At 38.8% G+C, this 22,342-nt stretch overlaps 1 protein-coding gene across 12 annotated transcripts in view; it reads right to left on the reverse strand.

Annotated features, from left to right (window-relative positions):
• Positions 1-22,342, reverse strand: part of sns (nephrin adhesion molecule sticks and stones) — a 436,207-nt gene that overhangs the window by 18,919 nt on the left and 394,946 nt on the right. For all 12 annotated transcript variants that reach the window (XM_087353859.1, XM_087353858.1, XM_087353854.1 and 9 more), the window contains 9 exons: positions 14,070-14,204; positions 6,371-6,550; positions 4,985-5,137; positions 4,148-4,345; positions 3,765-4,055; positions 3,376-3,675; positions 2,471-2,607; positions 1,368-1,521; positions 587-889 (listed from right to left, as the gene is read on the reverse strand). In XM_087353859.1, coding sequence (XP_087209985.1) covers positions 587-889; positions 1,368-1,521; positions 2,471-2,607; positions 3,376-3,675; positions 3,765-4,055; positions 4,148-4,345; positions 4,985-5,137; positions 6,371-6,550; positions 14,070-14,204 — 1,851 coding nt within the window. The remainder of the gene's footprint in view (positions 1-586; positions 890-1,367; positions 1,522-2,470; positions 2,608-3,375; positions 3,676-3,764; positions 4,056-4,147; positions 4,346-4,984; positions 5,138-6,370; positions 6,551-14,069; positions 14,205-22,342) is intronic.

A 22,342-nucleotide genomic window follows, 5' to 3' on the forward strand; every position in this document is an offset into this window, starting at 1 on the left:
GGAATTTATGTTGTTTTTTTCCCCCATAATTCTCCCTAGCATGTCCATTTTGACAGCGAGTAGTACTCTTGCTTCATTTTATGGTACTCCCTTGCTCTAATTTTGGCTGGGAGATCCTCACTAAGGATTCCATGCATTTTCTCTCGACAAATATTTTACAACACCCCACTTAATGGTACCTGCATCTTGTCGTGGTGGTGGGGCTTGAGTACCTCAGTGACCCCAAGAGCTACTGGTAGGGCCTCCCTAGCCAGATTGGTCGAGGATGAGAGGGTCAGACTAAGACAGGTACCCTGGTCCTCCAGGTTGGGGGTTGGTCGCAAGGCTAACAACCTTGCACCGTAAAAAGGAAGATGTTTCGAAACCTCGATCAAAGCCTCGGACTGACGGACTTAACAGAGGACCGAATGGAAGAGGAGAATTGAGGAGGCCATGGACCGAATACGGACCGGAGAGCCATAGAAGAAGAAGAAGAATATTTTACAACAGGTTACAACTGACTCCTCTCACAGCCTCATGAACTTCCTACAGTTCATGACTGTCTTGTCATTCCTCACAACATAGGAGAAAGGTCAACAAGACTTACATAAGACCTCCAAGGTGATGGCATCATGCACACTTCTCTGCAGTGCCTCGTTTGTGGCCTGACACGTATAGACGATGCCATTTAGCTCCGGCGTGATGTCTAAGGAGAGCACGATGCTCGACACTCTGCCCCCATGAAGCCCCGGTTTCGTTACATTGGTGACTCCTTGTACAGGGATACCCTCCCGCCACCAGCTGAGTCGAGCCTCCGGGTTGCTCGAGCTGGAGTCACAGGTCAGGGTTGCCATTGTCCCGGTCTTCAACTCTGGGGGGTCTTTCCGGATTACAACGTGGTCCGGAGGAACTGGAATACAACGTAAACTTATCACGCTACTCCTTGTGTATCTCTACTGCGGGTTCAAACCCATCGCTCCGATCATTCTACGCTCTTGTGTAGGGTCAGTTAAAGATGTAAAATTTGTTACTGGTTCTCAAGTTAAGTACAGACATTGCTTATCCTACACTTCATCTGGTAGCATCCGAGATAGCGACACCCTACGAACACTCCTTCGTAAAAAGACTTGCTGTCTTGGTGTCCATAATACTCAAAAACAGAAGCAACTTCATTTATTTTAAATTTCCTATCAGTTTGTGATATATTACTGAGGTTTCTTCTGTTTCTCACGACACCAACATGCACGCTACCAGCTATCAATAACTATAAAAAAAATTTTGATACTATAAACTTTTATATCTGGCATGAAACAAAAATGACTTGCTCCCTAGCACAAGAACCAGAAAAGATTGTTTTACGGAAAGAACAAAACTGCTGTTTTACTTACAGTGGACGTCGAGGGTGACCGTCTCAAAGAGCGGGATCTCAGTTGCCGAGTTGGACGCTTCACACTTGTACCGCGCCTCATTGTCCGTCACGTTCACCAGTATCGTCACTTCTGCCGACACTGATCTGTCATTTACTTTAGTCACAGAGTTGATCTGTAGGCAGAACGACGGAAGAGGTAATCGGAAAACCGATAGATTAACTCACTCGCTATCTGTTAACATTTTATATTATGGATATTTACATCTTTTTTTCCCATCGATAAATAAGTTAGTAAGATGACAAATAGGATAAGGAATAAAATACAATAATACAAGTACAATTCATATTATTCAAATGGAAGAGCCAAGATCTCTAATCTCTTAACCAGACTTCTATATGAATCTCTACGTTCGACACCAGCCATGAATCTAATAATTTTGTTTTGTAAAGTGAACAGCTGAAGATTATGAAATTTATCTTGTGAACTCTCTGATAGGCCCAATCATTTTCTTTGGAACTTCATTTTCAAACATTTATATTTTGTGTATTTTTCCAGGGTAACCATAAAAAAATAACAAGTACATTAATAAATTTTTAAGAGCATTAACAGCAGATTCTGAACTGAATTTACTTGCATTTGTTATATTTTTCAAAACTACTGATAATATAAAAAAAATAATTAAAGTGATTCTTTAAGTTAGCGTGACACGTATACACTTCTATGTCTGACAACGGAAATATTCAACAGGAACTGGAAATATTTAATTTAAATAAAAAGATAAGTGACTGTGAGAGATAAATTATTGAACACTGAACAAGTTTATATGATATAAGCCAAAATTGAGCCTGGAATTATTACTGGATACTGGGAATGACACGTTCTTCAAGTACCTGAGCTCGTTCTATTAGACATTCGGTAGGACTCCTTGGACGAGGGATCAGCCCATCGCAAGGCCTCTACCTGTACACAGGACAGCACAACAAACATCCATGGCTTGAGTGGGATTCGAACCCACGGTCCCAGCGACAAGCGACACAAGGCCCCAGAATTATTACAAGGAAAAAGAAATGTTTATAGACTGGAGAACAAATGGTTATGGAATAAAACAATGCGATACCCACTTTTTTGTCATTCTTGTACCACGTGAGAGTTGCAAGGGGATTCCCACCAGATGAGATACAAGATATCTTCTGCACTGTGCCAACTGCAATACTCGTTGCTTCCGCGTAGCCATGAATAATTGGTTGACTCGGTGGATCTGTTGGACAAAATGACTGTTATTCATTTTATTCTGCTTTGTTCATTAGTTAGATGTTACCTACAACAAAGTCTCATTCAAACTTCAGCTCAAAATATAAAAATACTGAGCTGTCGGTTCTTATTGCCACTAAACATTAAAAATTTAAAGTAAGTTTAAGGCATCTGAAAAGCCAAAAAAATCCTGGTATATGATTTTTTTTTGTTTATCCCGAATTAACGGAGCATCTAAATCATTTTTGAACAAACTGAACTATTAAAATGTATGAGTTTCAATTTAATAAATTTATAGGAATTTAAGAAAAGAAGTTCATCGATGCTTCATCTTTATTACGCCGTCTCCTTTACAGGAGGTTGGCGACATTTTATGAACAGGATCCTTCCATCCTTTTCTCGGACTGGGACCTGTTCATATACGTTCTTGGCAGATGATCCAGAAGTGGTTTGCCATTGCCTTATTCTGTGTGTGAATGGAGTAATTGTTGGGATGCCACGGAGAAACCGGGGAAGAAGCCCCCGGAGGAAAACTCCGTGTTGCCTAGACCACGGCCTTGCCCAACACAAGTTATAAATTGGGGCACCGCCGGGAATCGAACCCGGGACCCCAGGATTACAAGACCAGCGTTCTATGCTTAGTAGCACAAAACTCAAATTAATAATACTTAAGTTAACTGAAACAGCGACATACAAATGTTACTTAAATCTCAATACAACTTTTTTACGACGATACATTTATAAGTATTAACCAATCAGAAGCAATGACACGTACAGAGCACATTGATGGTGTGCGTGCTGACAATGTTCTCCGTCAGCTGCATGTTGATTCCGTGGCATATTACAACCAGCGATCGCTTGTTGGGCGCGATAACTGCGGTTATGTTGGATGTCGTGATCCATCCCCCTTCGGGAGATACGACAGTGCGACTTGTTGCATTTCGAACGTGTCTCCCAGCTACAAGCCACTTGATCTCCGCAGGTGGGTTGCTGTTTGCTGTAGTACACGCCAGGGGCACCGAATCGCCTATCCGAGCCTCTGTCGGACCCGAGATACTAACCTGAGCTGGGGCAACTGTCGACAAAGAAATACAAATTTCATTAATTATATTTTACTCTATGTACGCTTTATTATCAGGGTAGATGATGAGGAAGGATACGTACAGAGGACAGTGAGCTGTATCTCGGTCTTAAGAGGTCCTTGGCTCATGACATTGGAGGCCTCACAGCGGTACCTCGCTTTATTATCTGAAGCGTCCGCCGTGAAAGTGTAGATGTTCTCTGAGACTCGCCCTGCCGTGCGATATGCCATACGGATCTGCTCGCCATTTTTGTACCAGATCAGCTGTGCGGGAGGGTTTCCACCTCGAGATTTACACGTTAACTCCACCGTCTGACCACGACGAATCGTTTCTCCCTCGGTGTAACCTTCGATGTAAGGTATACCAGGTGGATCTGAAGACAAACGCAACAAATCAACTTTTCAATTGATACTCATGTTATATATATTATTAAAGATACATTATAGGTTAGTATCTGTCACTTACAGAGAACGCTGAGTTGTACGGTGACACGCAAGGGCATGTCAGGGGGCAGAGCCTCATGCCGAGCTTCACACGTGTAGTCTTCGTAATCATCCTCTGATGTTGGCTGTAGTTTGATGCGGCTAAGCACGTTGTAACGCTTAGCATACCTGCCAGAAGGTGACGGTTCATTCACCTCTGTCGTCGTGTCTACGCGTTTGTCTGTTGACAACGAAGTCACAGTTTATAATGGTTTTACGACGAATACATTCTTTCGGGGTAACGTTTATACGACACCACAATTAAGAAAAAAATAACTTGCGCGTATTGTCAGCGATTAAAATGAGGACAATTGTGCGATACAAAAATTACAATCTACAACATCGTACTTCTACAATACTAGGGATGAAACTAACAAAGTTTGTAATTTGAAGTGCCATGCATTTTCATCATGGCCTCTGAGCGCATTAAGCAAAGCAAAAATGGCCGTGTTGTAGCTGCAGAGGAGTTAATATTTATTCTAAATTGGCCAGTGTGCATAATTCAAAATTCTGTTTCCTTAACATAAAACACACTTTTCATTTAAATTACGTCCACGGATCGTTGGTCAGAGCTCTGTCACATCTTACCACACGTCACTCTTTATCTGGTTGGATGATCGTTCACTCCTGCTTACGCATGTGAACGTGAGGCCAGCAGTCGGCTTTGGCTATCTGGAGCTGTTACGCCACGGATTATTATTAGTAAAAACTACATTAAAATCCCACGAAACTGGTATTATAATTGGCAAATACATACGGAATAAAACTTTTCATCATTAATTACTTGTTAAAATAAATTCGAATCCAATTATTCACTCACCCAACTTCAATTCCACATTTCCCCGATACCAAATAATTTTTGCCGCTGGCTTTGAGTTCTTCACTAGGCATTCTAATTGATATTCCTGGTTTTCTCTGATCTCAATCTTGGAGTTTGGTGCATGATTGACAATCTCAATGAAGGACGGAGGTGCTGGAAAGAAAAACGTGACATTTCTTTGTGACTGATCTGATTTTAATCTGGCCACGTAATGGGTCAGAGACGAAGGCTTAAATGAAGATAAATATTTTGGTTGGTCACTTATAGCATCCTCAGGGACTGTGACAAATAAATATGGAGCAACGATGGGACAATAACTGACACAGAAAAACATAAGTGCATAGAAAAAATCCTGAAAAGAGAAACATGAAACCCCTCAAAGCATGACATAACTGAGAGACCTAGGATTAAATAAATAATATTAAAACATATATTAAATAAACAGGTCGTGAGGTCATGAAATTGACTGAACTGACTAAAGACAGGTTCAAAAATTAATTGGGAAACTATAACAATAAGGAATTTGATAAAAGACTCTGGGGTTGGCAGAAAATATGGTTTATTACCACTACTAAGATCTATCAGTTAATTCTGATTAAGGTAATAATCACACATTACTCTTAAAATCTATAGAAACTGACAATAAATTTTATAGGCAAGACACACACAAAAGAAGGAAAGAAAGAAAAAAACAGAGAAAAAATTTAGTCAGAGGAGACAAATGAAGTGATAATACGAAACGTAATTTTTTCGTGATTACAAATTAATTGGGTGAATTCTTCTGATAAAATGGCTGCTACAAAACACGAATTATATTTCAGAATTTAGCCAGAAATTCCCTAAGGACAAAGAGAACAAACCTGGAAAAGGAGTGATTGTATAATTTTCCACCAGTTCCCCAGGTTAATCTGCATATTTTAACCCCATCATCCCACAGTGATAATTGCCCGATTGTAGTCAAGAGATGGCGTCATTAATTGGCTGTCACACAACAAGAATCAAAAGAACTCTGCATTTATGCTGTGCATTTTAGGATACCAAAAGAATAGACGATGTTTCAATACCACGGATACCACTAACAGTATGTATCTGTGACATATCACCGATGTTTAAACACATTTAGGTATAATGACTCGACATATACGATTTATACGTAAAAATATTTTTTACAATTTCGATGTTGTTATTTTCAATTTTCCGAAAAATATCTTCGTAATACCTGCATCATTTTTAAAAGTCTATCACATTATAAAAAAGTACAGAACTGTATAATGAGTGTTGGTTCCAATTAACAATTAAACATCTTTGCTACAATGATATTCTGATAACGTTCGTAAGTACTACTGTACTGTACTGTACTACTTGAATGAACACACGTATACTCACATATGACGCTGAGCCGGGCGTTGGCTCTAATCGCCTTGTTGAACCTTGCTGGACCAACTTGACACTGATATTCTGCATCATCATCTAGTGATGCATTGACAATTCTAAGGTTATACACGCCAATCCGACTGTCACCAACAACTGAATACCGTGGGAACCCAGGTATGACGGCGCTGAAACCTGCGGACATATGAGACACTATAAGAAGTCTGTATTCAGCATCCTAGAAGATTCTGATCGTATCTTATGGCTTCTCCTAATTCAACAGAACAATGGATGATGAAAATTAATAACTGGATAGAAAAATAAAATAAACATTCACAGATCATAAAAGGTATTATCCTATTAGTTTCCTAGAGGGATAGAAGAAAACTGTAAACTCCTCCGCCAGGACAGCCAACCTCTGGGCAAAGAATCAGACTCAAGCTATCCTAAACATGTAGCAGGATTGCTGATTGCGCAACCACAAAATCCAATAAGTACTCTGACGCTTGTAGTGGGGCCAGAAGGAGGAAGGGAGTGCAGAGAGAAAATAAAGTGTACCAATCAGAAAACTAACCTACTATAGGGTCAACTCAGGCATAAACATTTTCATCTACATTAAACAGAATTCCGGTGTCTAAAAGAGAGACGTTTTGATTTCAGAAATATAAATAAATAGTGACAATTATTGCCAATTTAATTGTGCAGACTGAACTGATGATAGAAAATAAACTAACAAACACGATTTCTTAGGGTCAAATGACGACAGCAAATCAGCTGATAACGATTTACGACAATACAGATGTATAACACGTTACCTGGCAATCGAAAGGATGAAATTAGTAGAGGTAATTTAATTATCAAAATGAGTTAGAATTTACACGAGTTTAGTTAATAATTTGTTTAATTTGGCAACAGTCACAAATAACCAGTGCTGATGTGTCAACATTAAACACGTCAATAAATAAATCAATTTTATATAACCTCTGAAGGTAATTAAGCATTGGTATTATCAAATAAACTAAAATAACACTCGCATCTGATAAAGTTTTGCTAAACAACTAACAGATCTATAATTTGCTGATAAAATTACGCAAATCCAAACATTCTAAATAAAAACGCTTAAGTATTTTAAACACGGTTCAAAGTCGAGTGGTTGATAAAAGCAAGTCCAGTGACATACACAAAGTTACTGCAATAAACAGACCCCCCCCCCCTCCACTTTGACCCAGCTGCGGGCTAATCACATGAACATCAGTTGTGCACAATTAATAACCCCATCATTATAATGTATGAGACCAGCTCAAAGAAAGCCCTGTGAGAAACGGACCGCAACAACTGAATTATGAGTCGCATTATCTGAACTGTGGGAATGTCAGTAATTGACCTCATTCGGAAATGACATAACTCATGTGATTAACTTCTTCCTGGCACGGTATAACTACCTAAATAAGTTACTAAATACTAACAGATTAAATAGCTCTATCATACAGGCACCAAATTTTGTTGGCAAACCTGCTTGCATGTTCAGGAGGCCCCAGGTTTTAAACCTGACCTGTACACCAGTTAACCTAATCAAAGCTTTTCATAATTTTCCCCCGTCCCTCCAGGCAAATTCTCGTATAATACCTTAAATATGACATTACTGCTTTATTCCACAACTTCATCAACATGATTCCACTCTGGGCTATATAATCTATGCAGTTGAAAACACCGATTATCAAACATTTCACGTACTTTCTAGTGTTAGTTCAATTAATATTTCACATCAAATCTATTTATCAAAGATCTATTTTGATATACTCCAACCTGATTATTTATCTGAAAGTCTCAGTCCATGAATTCTTCTAACAAAACTTTGGCTGCAATTATTGTTTCCCCAATACATTAAGCAGTTGGATCCAACCTATCCTCTAAACTAACGACACGATACAGTTCCTTGAATACATAGATTGTTACTCAGAAGATTAAGTAATTTGCTTCTGCTATGGTGCCTGAGGATAATCACATTCGTCCCCTACATCCAAAAGTGGACCGTATCTTAAGACAGTCTGATGTTCTGATGCAATACGATTTGAGGCTCTCACATCAGTGAATACGATAATGGCTGTCTTCTGGGTTGTAGTCTGGTAGGCGTTTACTGACGTTTCAGAGGTACGTTCCCCTGAAATATCATCAAACTTCTATCAGACTACATGGCGCTACAACCCAGACAACACACATCTTCAGTGTTATGTAGTGTGTATGTTTAGAATTGACAAAAGATTCATTTTAATATCTTACTCCCATATTACCTCACGTAAAATATTAATAAATAAATAATAAAACATATAATACCTTTATGTCACAAGCCTTGTCTGCTCATGTTATTTGTGTTCTACACACTATATTTACAACAGTCAAAGAACGGCATTTAATATTTCACTTTTAGGTTGTATAAATTTCTGTTTTATACCAGGGTTTCTCGATAAGCTAACCCTGTTCTAGAAATCTAAGACTACTGCCCTCAAAGCACTTATACACAGAATGAGTCAAAATAATGTTAGCGATTATGAGAATTTATTACGCACACAAATATCACACTTATACTATTAAGAACAGCAACTCAGCCAGTTTTTAACGTGCTTATTAAAGTTTAACTTGCGCTCCACGTGTTGTCCTACAGACATCAAAACGATATTACAGTTTCTGCCAAAAACTTTGCAGCATCTGTCGATCAATCGCTCCAACAGCCCTTTTTATGCGATCCTTTAAGTCGCCCAGTGTTTGTGGCAATGGCGGTGTGAACTCAAGGTCCTTTACACAGCCCCACAGAAATAAGTCGAGAGGAGTCTGATCTTGTGACCTTGCATGTCAGGCGGTGGGCGCGCTTAGACCAATCCATCGCCCAGGGTACTTTGTATTCAAAAGTGGACGATGGATGTGAGGTGGTGCACCGACTTGCTGGAAAGTAACGTTGGGTTTTTCGTCAAGAAGATAGGGCAACAACCTAAACTACAACACTTCGCAGTACACAACTCCGGTTACTGGTTGTTTGTTCCATAAAAAAACAAAACAAATGTCCTTACACTTTGTCACATGTCAGGGCACAGAAGACGTAAACCTTTGGAGTGTACAACTGCGACGATGAAATGTGGTTTCGTAACTGAAACACAGTTTTAACAGGAACGTCTCATCGTCGCCCTCAACACTGGCCATCATATCCATACAAAACGTGTTACGCATTGCCGTGCCGTTTGGTATTGTGACTTACACCAATTGCAAAATGGGATGGCCGAAGTTCAAAGAGTTTTCGCAGAATTTGCCACACGGTTTTCTGTGGTACACTCCCCTCGCGGCAACGCTGGACGTGTCGACTTCCGCTGGCTTCGTAGAACACGATCAAATGTTTCCCCAGACACATTTGGTCTGCCGGAACTCTGTCCTTTACAGATACAACCTGGCATCTGCGGTTGGAGCCATCTTTTCATGCCTAAATGCTTGCTGAAAAGTGATGACACAACTCGTGGAATGAAACTCCAAGACATATAACGCACGCTCGTATCCAGTCGCCATCTTCCTTTGTACTGCACTAAAAAGAAAGCGCAGTAACTCGCGCGCTACAGCGGCAAATTCTAAATTACATCTTGCGCATGCGCACACCGAAACTCTTTATCTTCTTCTTACATCTTTGTACACTCCGCTTTTTTGACGGTGACTGTTTCCAAGCAAATAATTTTCTGATTTGTACTGTGGCATTTTCCTACGTTTCTCTCGCTCACAAATTTCTGCTTGCTTCATTGATCAGAGAGCTTTTTGAGTAGCTAATAGCTTGCTCTGCTAGTCACAAAATTTCCCACCTTTTATGGAACCTGAAGGTTCGTAACCACGTTCACAAAAGCCATCCATCATTCTGTCCTCTTACGCCCAATTATTCTCCTAATCAGCCTGTTCTCAAACACCTTTAACTGGTTAGTTATGATTCCTTATTAATTAATCTTTATGTGTTTAGATACTGAAGAGAAAGGCAAAACATTCTAAAGTTCATGGTTGTAGGCATTTCTCCAATTTAGTCAGCTCTTAATTTTCTCATAAATGCAAATTTGATTCTTTGTTGCTGTTTCCAGATATGATTAACTGGCTGCTTTTATAAAAGATGTTATCCGGTAACCTATTGATGAATCACAAATATACACTTACTTTTCTCTGCATTTACTTATCTAAATTTCGTTTCATAATATTTAATTGAGTTCCTGTGTTTTCTTTAAAATATTTAAATCTTAACTGAATAATTTAATATTATCAGAACAGGCCAGAAACTCATGTGTCCCAATCACATCCAATCCCTCATTGTTCTTTATAAATTTCACACAACAGGTTTCAAAGTTCAGCAAATCACTGACTGATACATGATATATTATAATGACATTACATCAATCAGCCTTTGTACATACACCAATTATCAAAAGCGTAGTTGTTGCTTCATATTGCAGGCTGTCCTCTATGCAAATCTCAGTTTGCAGACCAACTACTCGGTATTCATGTTTTTACGTAATAAATTAATAGTGTCACAGACAAGTAACTGAAATGTTTGATTCAGTTCTAATTCATCCCCCATTCCCTTTCACTTTGGTAATACAATATATCATATTTTAAACTGAAGTCATAACCACGAAAGAATGTTTTCCTCACTGGTAGTCCGTGAACCTCCTGGATAATGCGCTGTTCCAATAAATAAACACCCACCCCAAGTCATCTTTACAAACAGAACTTAATTAAGCAGCATCTATAAATGTACATTTAAACTTATTTATGTAATAAATACTAATAAGAAGCTCTAAATCATTATCAATACAAAGAGTAACATAATTGTTATTTCATTCTTAGAAAGAATAAATGCAGTAATATGAAATGACACTCGATGAAGGGCAACGTCGCAAATCAGTTAAGAGCGCTTTCCATTGTTTACACCTTAACTCACCAGGCTGCGTCATAGTTAAGTGAGGAGCAAAGAGGCCACAAACAGAACTGGAAGAAATGTCACTAAGACGCATTTCCGACAAGGATTTAACCACGTATTTCCTTACGTGATTGCTTCGGAATTAAGTAATGTTAACGGTAAATAAAACTTGCACCAAATCTAAGGTATATTCACTAGAAATAAAGCCAGAGAGAGGAATTGTCTCTGAATTTTATTTCTGATCTCTCATGAAATTAAATTCTCCGACATTAGCACGAAGTTTACGTTGAACCCAAGAGGTATATATTTCCAAAGCTGAGACGAAGTACATTAAATAAATCAACTTTTTTTTTCTGTGTTTACTTTGAAAATGTAATTCGAGTGAAAGACTCTACATTATTTTCAATTTTGTACACTATTAGTGGTCAGTTCAATAATTTAATATTTATACATTTATTTATTTTTAATATATCTGACTGAAACAGCTGATATGTAATGTTATGTGTACTCAAGAGTAAAATCTCATTACTGAAGACGAACTGAATCGATTAATAATCTTCATGCTAAAGCGTGTATCTTTTTGTACTGTAGCGGCTTTCAATACAATACACAGTGGAATGGAAATATCACTTTTGAAATTAACATATAAATTAGCTCCATAACACTGTAAAAAGGGAACGAAGCAGCGAGCTGTCAAGTCCACTCTTGTGATTTAACATCACCTGTAATGTACTGCATATCATCTGTACACGAACCGTAAAACCCCAGGTTTAGAAATAACAGAAAATAATAAATGTTTTAAAAGTTTGGTTTAACAAAACTAATATGAGTTATAATCTTTATTAAATTAAAACAGGGTCACACTTTATTTAATGACCCTGGTCAAATTCATTGGTTTTACGTCAAATTTTATAACAAGCAATTTTGAATTTGCAAGGATGGATGAAGGAGAAATTGGTGGTGGCCTATTATAAAGAAATTATCCGGGTACTATCCCAGTGAGACTGAAGAAAACTGTGAAACTCTTAGTAATAATAGGTAGTAGACAGATTTCTAATTGCCACACTACCAAAGTCCGAAGGTTTCTGACAATTCTGCGTTATAATAAGTAATTTTTCGTACTTCATCCATTGTTTAAATCATAAAATTGTAAATCTGCAGAATTTTAGAAGATGGATTTTGCTTCCGTATTCAGACAGAGAAGGTCGGACAAGGGTAGAAACAAAGCCTATCTGATTGAACTAGCTTCAGACGTGGCCAGTTACAACATCGAAATTCCCAGAATAAGGCGTGTGGATAATGACAGTCATCTGCAGAAGGCAACTCATAAAAGTGTAGATGGGAGCCCACTTCATCTGTAAGAAACTCCCAAGTCAACAGCTGCATTCTTCTATCGTCTTAATTACAGTCTATACTGATGCACTCGATTTCAGTTCCCATTTCGATGTACTTTACAATTCTTTGTGTCCATCTACCATTTATTACTCATCGCCTCTATGATGGAGGCAGCAATGACCTCTGAAACGTCGGCAAACTTGTACCAGACTACACGTCGTAATATCCCAGAAGACAGCCATCTTTATTTATTCGTAACCCCACAGGTCTTATTCTGGGCAATTCGATGTTTTACCTGTCAAATTCAGTGTCTGTCGAATGAAGACATTTTTGGGTTGGGTAGGCAATTTCAGTTATTTTGCAAATCTGTATCAAGTTCTGAGATAACTTTGCATCAAATGCGATTTTGGTTATTTTAATATATCTCAGCATTTGCGTGGAGTGACTGAATAAAACCACGAACACTGAACCAGGATAGCCTGTCTCTGGTCAGGATTCGAATTAAGCACCTTCCGAATGAAAAGTCGTAGTCTACAACTTCAATGTTAACTCACGTAAATAAAGTGACAATTGGATGAGTGACCACTGCAAATTAGTGAAAATAGCTTACACGATAAATGACAACATTTAGGCAAAAGACGAAATTAAACTTTGTTCTTTAACACGACGGAGGCTAGTAAATATATAAAAACTCAGAGGTAATAGTTGACTTGGTCTTCAAGATTCGTGCCAAAATGAAATTACACTCTTTGTTGCCATGGGAGAAAAGCTAATTTCGCGAAATCTTTTCAATTTAGAAGTTTGTAAACGAAAGGTAAATTAATCCGTGGTACTTATTAAGCACTAAGTCATTGAATACGTAAGGTCTAATGGAGGTATAGCTACATTCTTTCTTGAGCCCCAGCCCCAAATATTAAAATATCCCTTCTACCTATTAGATTTTGGGCTGGGTGGGCCTCAGAATAATCTTTTACCCCTGTCAGGAATGGAATCCCGACCTTCCAGTCCACACCCAGTCACTTTAATGACTCATATGCCCAGGTTCTAAGGGCTTTGTGTAAGATGTTAATTGTAGTAATAATATTTTAATATTTAATAAAATATTTTATTGTGATTAGACGGTTAAAATTAAACAATTATAATCATCACAATATGACGCAACATTATCATCTCATAAGATGTTAAAATTTAAACGGTCCAATTATTACCTACTATCGAAGCTGTATTACATATAAGACTCACTTCTCACAGGAAAGAGCTCAAGTTACAAGAGTATTCCAAAGATAACTACACCAAACCTAAAGTTTGCTTTTGTATTATAAAGTTTAGGTGCCTGCTGTATCTCATGTGTTACGCACAGTAACGGTCGTTGTCGGTTGCTACGGCGCATAGGATGTGCGCATATGTATAATTGCTCTACAGATGGTCATTACGATGAGTTACCTAGAGCAAAGCCATCCTTGGTCCATTGCACCTGCCCCGCTTGGTTGGTCACCTCACACTCCAACATGGCCTCCCCTCCTTCGTGGACTTTGACGTCCTTGGGCTGGATTCGGAAGTACTGCTGTTGCCCGGACACTGAAAGAAACATTAGTTGTTCTCAGAAAGGTCTTTCTCCAATCGATCAAATATCGATTTTCAGTTTCGTCCAGCTTAAAAGCACTAAGCAGCCAAGTATTTCTCTATTCGTCAAACTTCATCATCAGAGTTTCGAAGCGTGTTTTGTCAGTTTACAGAATCGTGTTCTTAACAACACGCTACTTATAAAATAACTAAGTATAACCAGCTCCATGATGCCAACTTCCACAATGTTCACAACTAAATTACGAACGATATGCTATTCATTGGCGATGTATTATGTATGGAAGATATTCTTAGGATTAGTGACGATAAGAACTAATTAAAATATTTTTGTAATGAGTGTGAATGTAAACGGCAAACCCACGGAAAATTTGTTACATCGCAAGCAGTCTGACTGGGAAGGCTGGAGGAGTTCGTCTCGAATCCAAATCGATATACGAGCTCGTCTCGTTTCCAAATCGATATAGGAGCTCGTCTCGTTTCCAAATCGATATAGGAGCTCTCTAATTATATCTGTCACATTTATAAGTGCGTGCGTGTATGTGTATTTGTGTGTATACACATACACACATTCTTTTGTTACGTGCTTTGAAGGCAGGTGGCAGGCGTGTAACAGCTAATATTTGGCAAATTCATCAGTGCATAATGAGTTGACAACTAATGGGAATCATATCTACATTTGTCACAACGTGGCCAGCTTCGAGTCCCTGGGGGGGGGGGGGGGGGGGGCAAACGTTAGAATCTATCTCATGAATTATTAATTTTCTGTGTTGCTGTCTCATTATGGATTCAAACATGATCTCCGATTTATCACCCAATGCTGCAATCTTAACCTTTCAACCAGTAAATCTTCCAGATTTACAGAGATATAATTTTAAGAAAACATTGGTGGGGAGAGATTTATTTCTCTACAGTTCATAGGGGAAGAAATTGGAGAAAGTCAGCTCCAGAGGCAGGGCTGCCAGCTTTAGTCTAGAAGTGATGATGAACTGGGCGAAGAAAGGATATTCCCTCTCTCTCTTTGTCGTTCTATCTCACTGTTTCTTCCAAAACTGTTTCCCCAGCCTTTCCTTAACAAGCTTGCGACAAACACATTCATAATACATGTTCGGATGCTCTGTTACACATAGCCAGGTCCACCCCTCACCAACCCGCTTACGAATTTCCGCACACAGAGAAGTGCCGTGGCTCAACGAAACAACCTTCAAAACAAATTGCAAACGAATAAAGTGGGAACCAATCCTTAGAAGCTACTAGTCATACTGAGACTTCGCTGTCACACCTACTGCTTTCACAAGAACCAAATTCAATGGAATGATACCAATGCCGGTTGGTAGCACTGTCAGATAAAAGTTCAGAGGGCTGACGAGTGGCCATTGTTCTGCGGGACTAACCTCAGAACATCGAGTCGTATTACTGTGCCACCAGATATCAACTTGGGCAGAATCCAGGACCATTATAATACTAATGAAATCCAATCGCTCTATTCTTTGCATAGCTGAAGTGAAAACGATCTGCTACGCCATATTTGATTACGAACGTCAGACAGTGACGCACATCATGTCAAATTTAATACAGTTGCTTACAACAGAATTGCAAGATATCTAAATGATTTATGTCTTAAAAAATATTTCTGTTTGACACAGGTAGATACAATGCAATTTATGACTCATATGCGAAGATGTAATTACAATTCAAATCGCAAGGCATAAATTAATTGTACGCTGTTACGTTTTCAATCACTGCATTAAAGTAAGTTTATTCTACCAATATCTTGGCGTCAGTAGAGCTTAACGCGTTTGTATTAAGACAGGAAGTTTCTTCAGTTAAGTTCCAGGAACCACAATAAGGAACAAAATTACATGCTCAGAAAATAAATATTCAAGCAGACTCTTTTCAGTTTAATTTTTGTTCACGTTACTTTCCTCGTTAAACAATATCCACTGAGGAGAGAGAATTTTAGATTAGTTTTCAATATCCTTTCCACCGGAGATATTTTCCAATAGAAACAATTCTCCACGTAATCCATTTTCCACTTTAAACAAGTTTCATTCCGTAACTTGAAGAAGAAGTATTGTTTACAAGAAACCGTATGTAGAACAAAACAGTCTAGTTAAAAGCAACAGGTTTTATCTGAAACATTTTTATATCACATTAATCTATGTGAATATCAAAAAGTATAGTCCAGACCTTAATTTATTTTTATAAAATGTATAACTTTAATTTAGTCGGCATATACCAAATTTCGACGAAATTACTTCATCCAGAGCATACAGCAATTACTCGTGCTGCTTCAAGCGTCAGTTCTTAATACTAAATCAGATCGACTGTTTTAAACATTCAGTCAATTCTTTTTTGTTTACATGAAAATGCAATACAAAGCTCCCAAATGTTTCAATATTTAACACGGTGTTTAACCTTAATATTTTCAATTAAGATGTCTGTATCAATTACTGACATTAATGTCTGCAATCGACGATGGTCGAACCTGAGTCACAGACGCTAAACTTTTGTCCTCAGTCGTCGTCAAACTGGTCTTGTACCATTCGGTATGGAATTCGCTTTGCTAAGCTTGTTCTAATTTGTCCTTCGTTCGATAATACAGACGATGGCATACAGTTTAACATGGGGTAAGAACCACGGTGAGGATAAGCCATTTTCGAGCCCGCGACTTACCCGTACGCTGACAGACGGTATAAACAGTAGACGACTTTTTTTTCAAGCCGTAGTTTGATTAGGATGGCAGCACTGGCATCAAGCCAATACACCCCAATATGGCGGCCTCTGAAATGTACTGCCACTCCGCGTTCAGTTCGTTGCTGAGATAAAAACAAATGACTTTCACAAATCCGAAAGGAATCACTGTTGCCACCAAATACCAACTCGCGCTCCAGTTCGGTTATATGTTGTTAAACAACGCTATATCAACTACAGAGGACCGAATATTTCACTGTATTAATTCTTACAGGAAACAATAACTCGTTAATCCATGATACTAGTGTTCTGGGAACCCTGTGCTTATTATTTACGCCGGCCGAATACTCCTTTCGAAATTTTGATGTTATTCCAGAATCAAATACTGGGATAAGAACTTAAAATAGTCCATGGCCATTTCACAAATCTCGATCCGTAACCCAACTCTCGTTTCTCATTTGACGTTACGGAATATACGAGGTGCGATCGGAAGGTTTCCAGACTGCGCGTATAAAAACCCGTACACTTATCTCAGGTATTAAATTCATCCATCACCCTCGAAATAGTTCCCCTGGGAGTGAACACAACGATCCCAGCGCCGCTGCCAAGCCTGGAAGCATCCCTGGAAATCTTTCTTTGTCAGCCTGTCAAGCACCATCTGCGATTCTGCCTGAATCTCTTGCCAAAGACTCGCCAAAACGGCTACGGAAACCTATGAAATGCTAAAGCAAGCATTTGGGGAGTCCGCAATGGGTCGTGCACAAACTTTTGTGTGGCATTCACGTTTTAAAAATGGCCGAACCTCTGTCAATGATGACGAGCGTTCTGGACGACCATCTTCGAGCACAACGCCCGAAAATGTTACGAAGATTCGGCAGGCCATTCACGAAGATCGACGTCGTACCATCAACGACTTGTGCGACATTGTTGGGATAGGCTATGGGACCTGTCAGCTGATTCTAAAGGAAGAACTCCACATGCGACGCATCCTGTCTGAGGACCAGAAGCAGAATCGACTTCTCGTTTGTCAGGAGCTCAAAGATCTTGCAAGAACCGACCCCAACTTCCTTTCTAAGCTCCGTGTGACTTCTTCCTCTTCCCAAAGATGAAAATTCAGCTAAAGGGAAGGAGATTTGAGACGATAGAAGAGATTCAGGCAGAATCGCAGATGGTGCTTGACAGGCTGACAAAGAAAGATTTCCAGGGATGCTTCCAGGCTTGGCAGCAGCGCTGGGATCGTTGCGTTCACTCCCAGGGGAACTACTTCGATGGTGATGGATGAATTTAATACCTGAGATAAGTGTACGGGTTTTTTTATAGGCGCAGTCTGGAAACTTTCCGATCGCACCTCGTATGAAAATAATAAATCTTCGATAAACAATCCAATAATCCATCAGCAAGTAATTGATTCTTGAGATTCTTAAGGTTGTTCCAGAATATTGTTGAAGAGAGAGAGAGAGAGAGACAAAAAACGAACATTTCACTTAGTACCGCTACTAGATTCCAAACGGGTTGTTCCCAAGGGCAAAACCTGCTCGATTCTAACATATGGCCTAGGGTAAGTTATAAGACCCTGTTCCCTGGGGCCAGATGTCGTGGAATGAGAGATATTAAGCATAGTTTGAAGAATCTTCTGCAGAAACTGCAGAAACAACGGAAATTTGGAGAAACTTAAAGCGCAGAGACACAGAAGTTTCCCGTCCTTATACGATTTTACAAAGACAAGTCGGCATGTCAGCCAACTGCAATTTCGACTAGTCAAATTGAAGTAGAGAATCAAGCATGTAACGAAGTGATCACTTCGCAGATTAATTGTACAGTCCTGTGGAAAGGAAATATAAATTATAGTATGAAGCTGATAGGAAAAACCTTTTTCGCTTACGTAGTTTTGGCAACCCTGAGGGACCTCTCTCTCTCCCCGCAGTTTGCGTCATAACAGGGTACGTAACGGTACAATATAATTTACAGAAATCGTTACAGCGCCAAACTGCCGGTATAATGACATTTTGTTCCAAGTGTGAAAACAGATCTATCACAGCCTCCCTTATAAAACAACTGCCGTGTTGTGAGCGCGTTTTTAAATGACCTAACATGCACGTTCATTCTTGCATGTGGCGAATACAGAGTTCGGCGTTGATGGCTTATACAAAACGAGGGGAAGGGGGGGCATATTACCTAACTCTGTATTTCAAAAACGAATACTAGTAATTCGACACGCAGACGTGATCTCTCGTGAGTTTGAGTGAACTGTAATAATTCTGCATCTCTTGCTTCTAGACTCGGCTGGGAAACCAATGTTACGACACACTACTGAGCAGCCATTTTGTCATGCGTGCTCGCTTTATAAAAACAACTGAAAGTATCCTCCGTCAAATGTAAGTGTTTTATAAATTATATGTTCGTCAGATATTTGTTGTTTTATGTAGAATTTATAATCTTTCCGAGAGTAAATGACTATTTTAATAGACGTACAGAATGTCGGATAAAGCTATTTTCAGTTACATACGTATCACGAACGTCAGATTTTTTTTAAAGTAAACGAGTCGACAGTCATCACAGTAACAGTATCATCACCAGTGTGACCGTGACTGCAGTCATTATGTCCTCTCGTTTAAATATTTAAGACTGCGCTCACCTGTTTGCATAGCAGTGGTCTAGTGTCATGTTATTCGTATTTCATGACTCAATTTTAACATCCGAAAAGGGTATGAGGGTAATCAGTAGATTTTGGGGTCAAATGTCATCTGTGAAATGTATACGAGAATTAACGACGCAACCTGAAAACGAACCCAAGCTTCCAATAATTCAGTTCCTTGCAGAGATCTCCGAAGAAAAACGAGATGAAAATAAAACAATCAAAAACGTAAGCTGCAAGATGTAATCCAACCAAAACAAGGAGAAAGAGATATTGGAGTGGCACAATCTGCTACGTCATGAAACTCATGCTTAGAGAAAAATAGAATCGGATGCAATATATCACAGTTTCGATAGCAACGTTTAGTGACGCCATCTTACCCTCATAAATTGGTTGAGGTGTTTAAAATGTAGCAAGGTGCTTCATGAAGAAAGTCATAAAGTTTTTTTTTTGGGAGGATAAGAATATATTTCCCCAGCTGCTAAGACCACCGTAATCGAGGGTTTAATCCCAGACTAAACCCACCACTCGTTTAAGACACCTCCCTCTCCATGAAGTTAGTCAACTTATCAGCCAGATTTCCCCGGCGGTTTGCCTAACTAAAGGCGCACTACTTCCTTCCCGTGGTTTTGTTTTCCTTGTTTATGGCGGAACCAAATTCCAAGTTTACTTAAAAGAGGAAGTGCACAGCCTCCTGGATCGTTACTCACAGCATACCTTCTGCTGAAAGGCTTGTGGGGAGTGGATGAAGACTCGTCGGCGCTTTGCACGTGACACAGAAACTGTTCTCAAAAGGATTCATCACCGCATCAACAAAATTAACACTCTGTCCAGGATATTACAGCTTATCTCCCACAAATCAATTCTATGTCATCTATTTTAATATTATCATTTAATTTTTGTCTATAAAATTTCTATACGCACTGCTTTTATGTGACGTACCCTGAACACTCAAATTTAAACTTATTTATGTGGTTACTTTAACTAAAGATAATCGTTCACGGAGATCCTTGCTATGTATTAATCTCAATTATCTAGCTTAGTGATGATTCATAAGAGAACACATGGTATTAAATCACCAAAACTCAGAAATCGTTTAATGCTAATATCAAAATAAATCACCAACATATTCCGAAATGTTTCGGAAAAACTACATAGATTTGAAAAAATATCAATAACGTTGAACTTTACATACTTCAATGTTGGATCGTATTTTGTAAAAATCATAAGAGATGACCCATGGACATGTTATTTTGAGAGTAATAAATTCAAAATCAGCACATATTCTAGAACTATGCAGAAATTATCATATTTATTTACTAGTTAAACATTTTTTATAGCCATTTAAGTAGAACGCGAAATTCATTATCATCACCACAAAAATTCCGATATTAAAAAAAATATTGTAGAAAAGTATCCTAGTAAATTATCAATTTGCATTGTCGTCTTGATTAACAGTCTTTGCATTCTTATTTTCTCCAACTGCCATGTGACAAACTACGATTTCCTTCAATTAAACACACGAATGTTTTAAAGATGGCTGCTTTCTGGGTAGTTGAGTCGTGTAGTCTAGTAGAAGTTTGCCGACGTTTCAGAGATTGTTGATACCTCCATCATGAGGGCCCACGCAAACTTCTACCAGACTACACGGTGTAACAACCCAGATGACAGCCATCTTCAGACCCACTGCCGTTAAAAACGTAAATCTTACACGGATCCTCTGTTGGCTAGACACAACTGAGGGACTGTGAGGCACACGTGACATTGGTAGGATGGTGGCTGCCACGGGAAAACCTAAGCACTTGGATTAAAAAAAACACTTCCATAAATTCAACACAAACTGCCCTGGGATTGAAACGGGAACTTCGCACTCAGAAGCCGGAGACAAACCACTTCATCGGTGGCAATGAATATTCTACAACTCCCATGCGTAATAAATATTTTCATCAGAAATCCCTATTTTTTTAACACACTTTATGTAAGAGCGATACAAAACTCTTGTAGCCTTTATTAAGCAACATTTAATTTATAATTTATCGATGAAACATTGCATAAAACATGTTAAGTCACTAAAGTGAGGGACGGTATATTTCAAATTAGTTCTGCCTTGTAGCTAACTTTCTTAATATAAACACTGGATTACATTTTGAAGTCAATTAACTGGACATAACCAAAATGAAAGAGTTATCAAAACGATTTCAGGGTCAATTCCAACACCTTATGAGACCATACGTCTCACCAAGTGGCATCCTAATCATAACCTAAGTTAACAACGTACAAATACTTCTGAATATAACGTGGATAAACTTCATTAAAATAAAACGAATAAGTTTTAATTCTAGAGCAGTCTTTGTTATAGACATATACATTCTTGCCCCTTTAAAATTCGCTCCCAAAAGGTCACAGTATATATTCTGTAAAACCAACATAACTATACAGAACAGTTACTACGGCTAACAAAAATAATGAACATTATACATAGCAGAACGTTGTAAAGTGAGTCGTTAAAGCAGGGATTTTAAACAGTCTGACCAAAAAAAGCAATTTGTAGAGAATATTTTTCGATAATTTTGTATAAGTTCTAATGGAATTAGTGTTACACCTCGATAAATTTTTAAGTCGGCAGCTGCTGTTCACATATTCATTGCTCAATCACAGGATGGAGCTGCAGACCGCAGGGCTGCAGCAGGTGTCTGGGATGATGGCCGCAGAGCGCAATGCAGGAACGTCTTATGCAAAAGACAAACGCACTGCAAAAGCCTTTCTCGGGGAGTCAAATCTGGTCACATTACTTATAACAGTATCA

The sequence above is a fragment of the Zootermopsis nevadensis genome, unplaced genomic scaffold (genome assembly GCF_977971745.1).
Source record: "Zootermopsis nevadensis isolate Lab colony 2312 unplaced genomic scaffold, Znev_1.0 Znev_ptg000022l, whole genome shotgun sequence".
In the NCBI taxonomy this organism is placed as follows: domain Eukaryota; kingdom Metazoa; phylum Arthropoda; class Insecta; order Blattodea; family Termopsidae; genus Zootermopsis; species Zootermopsis nevadensis.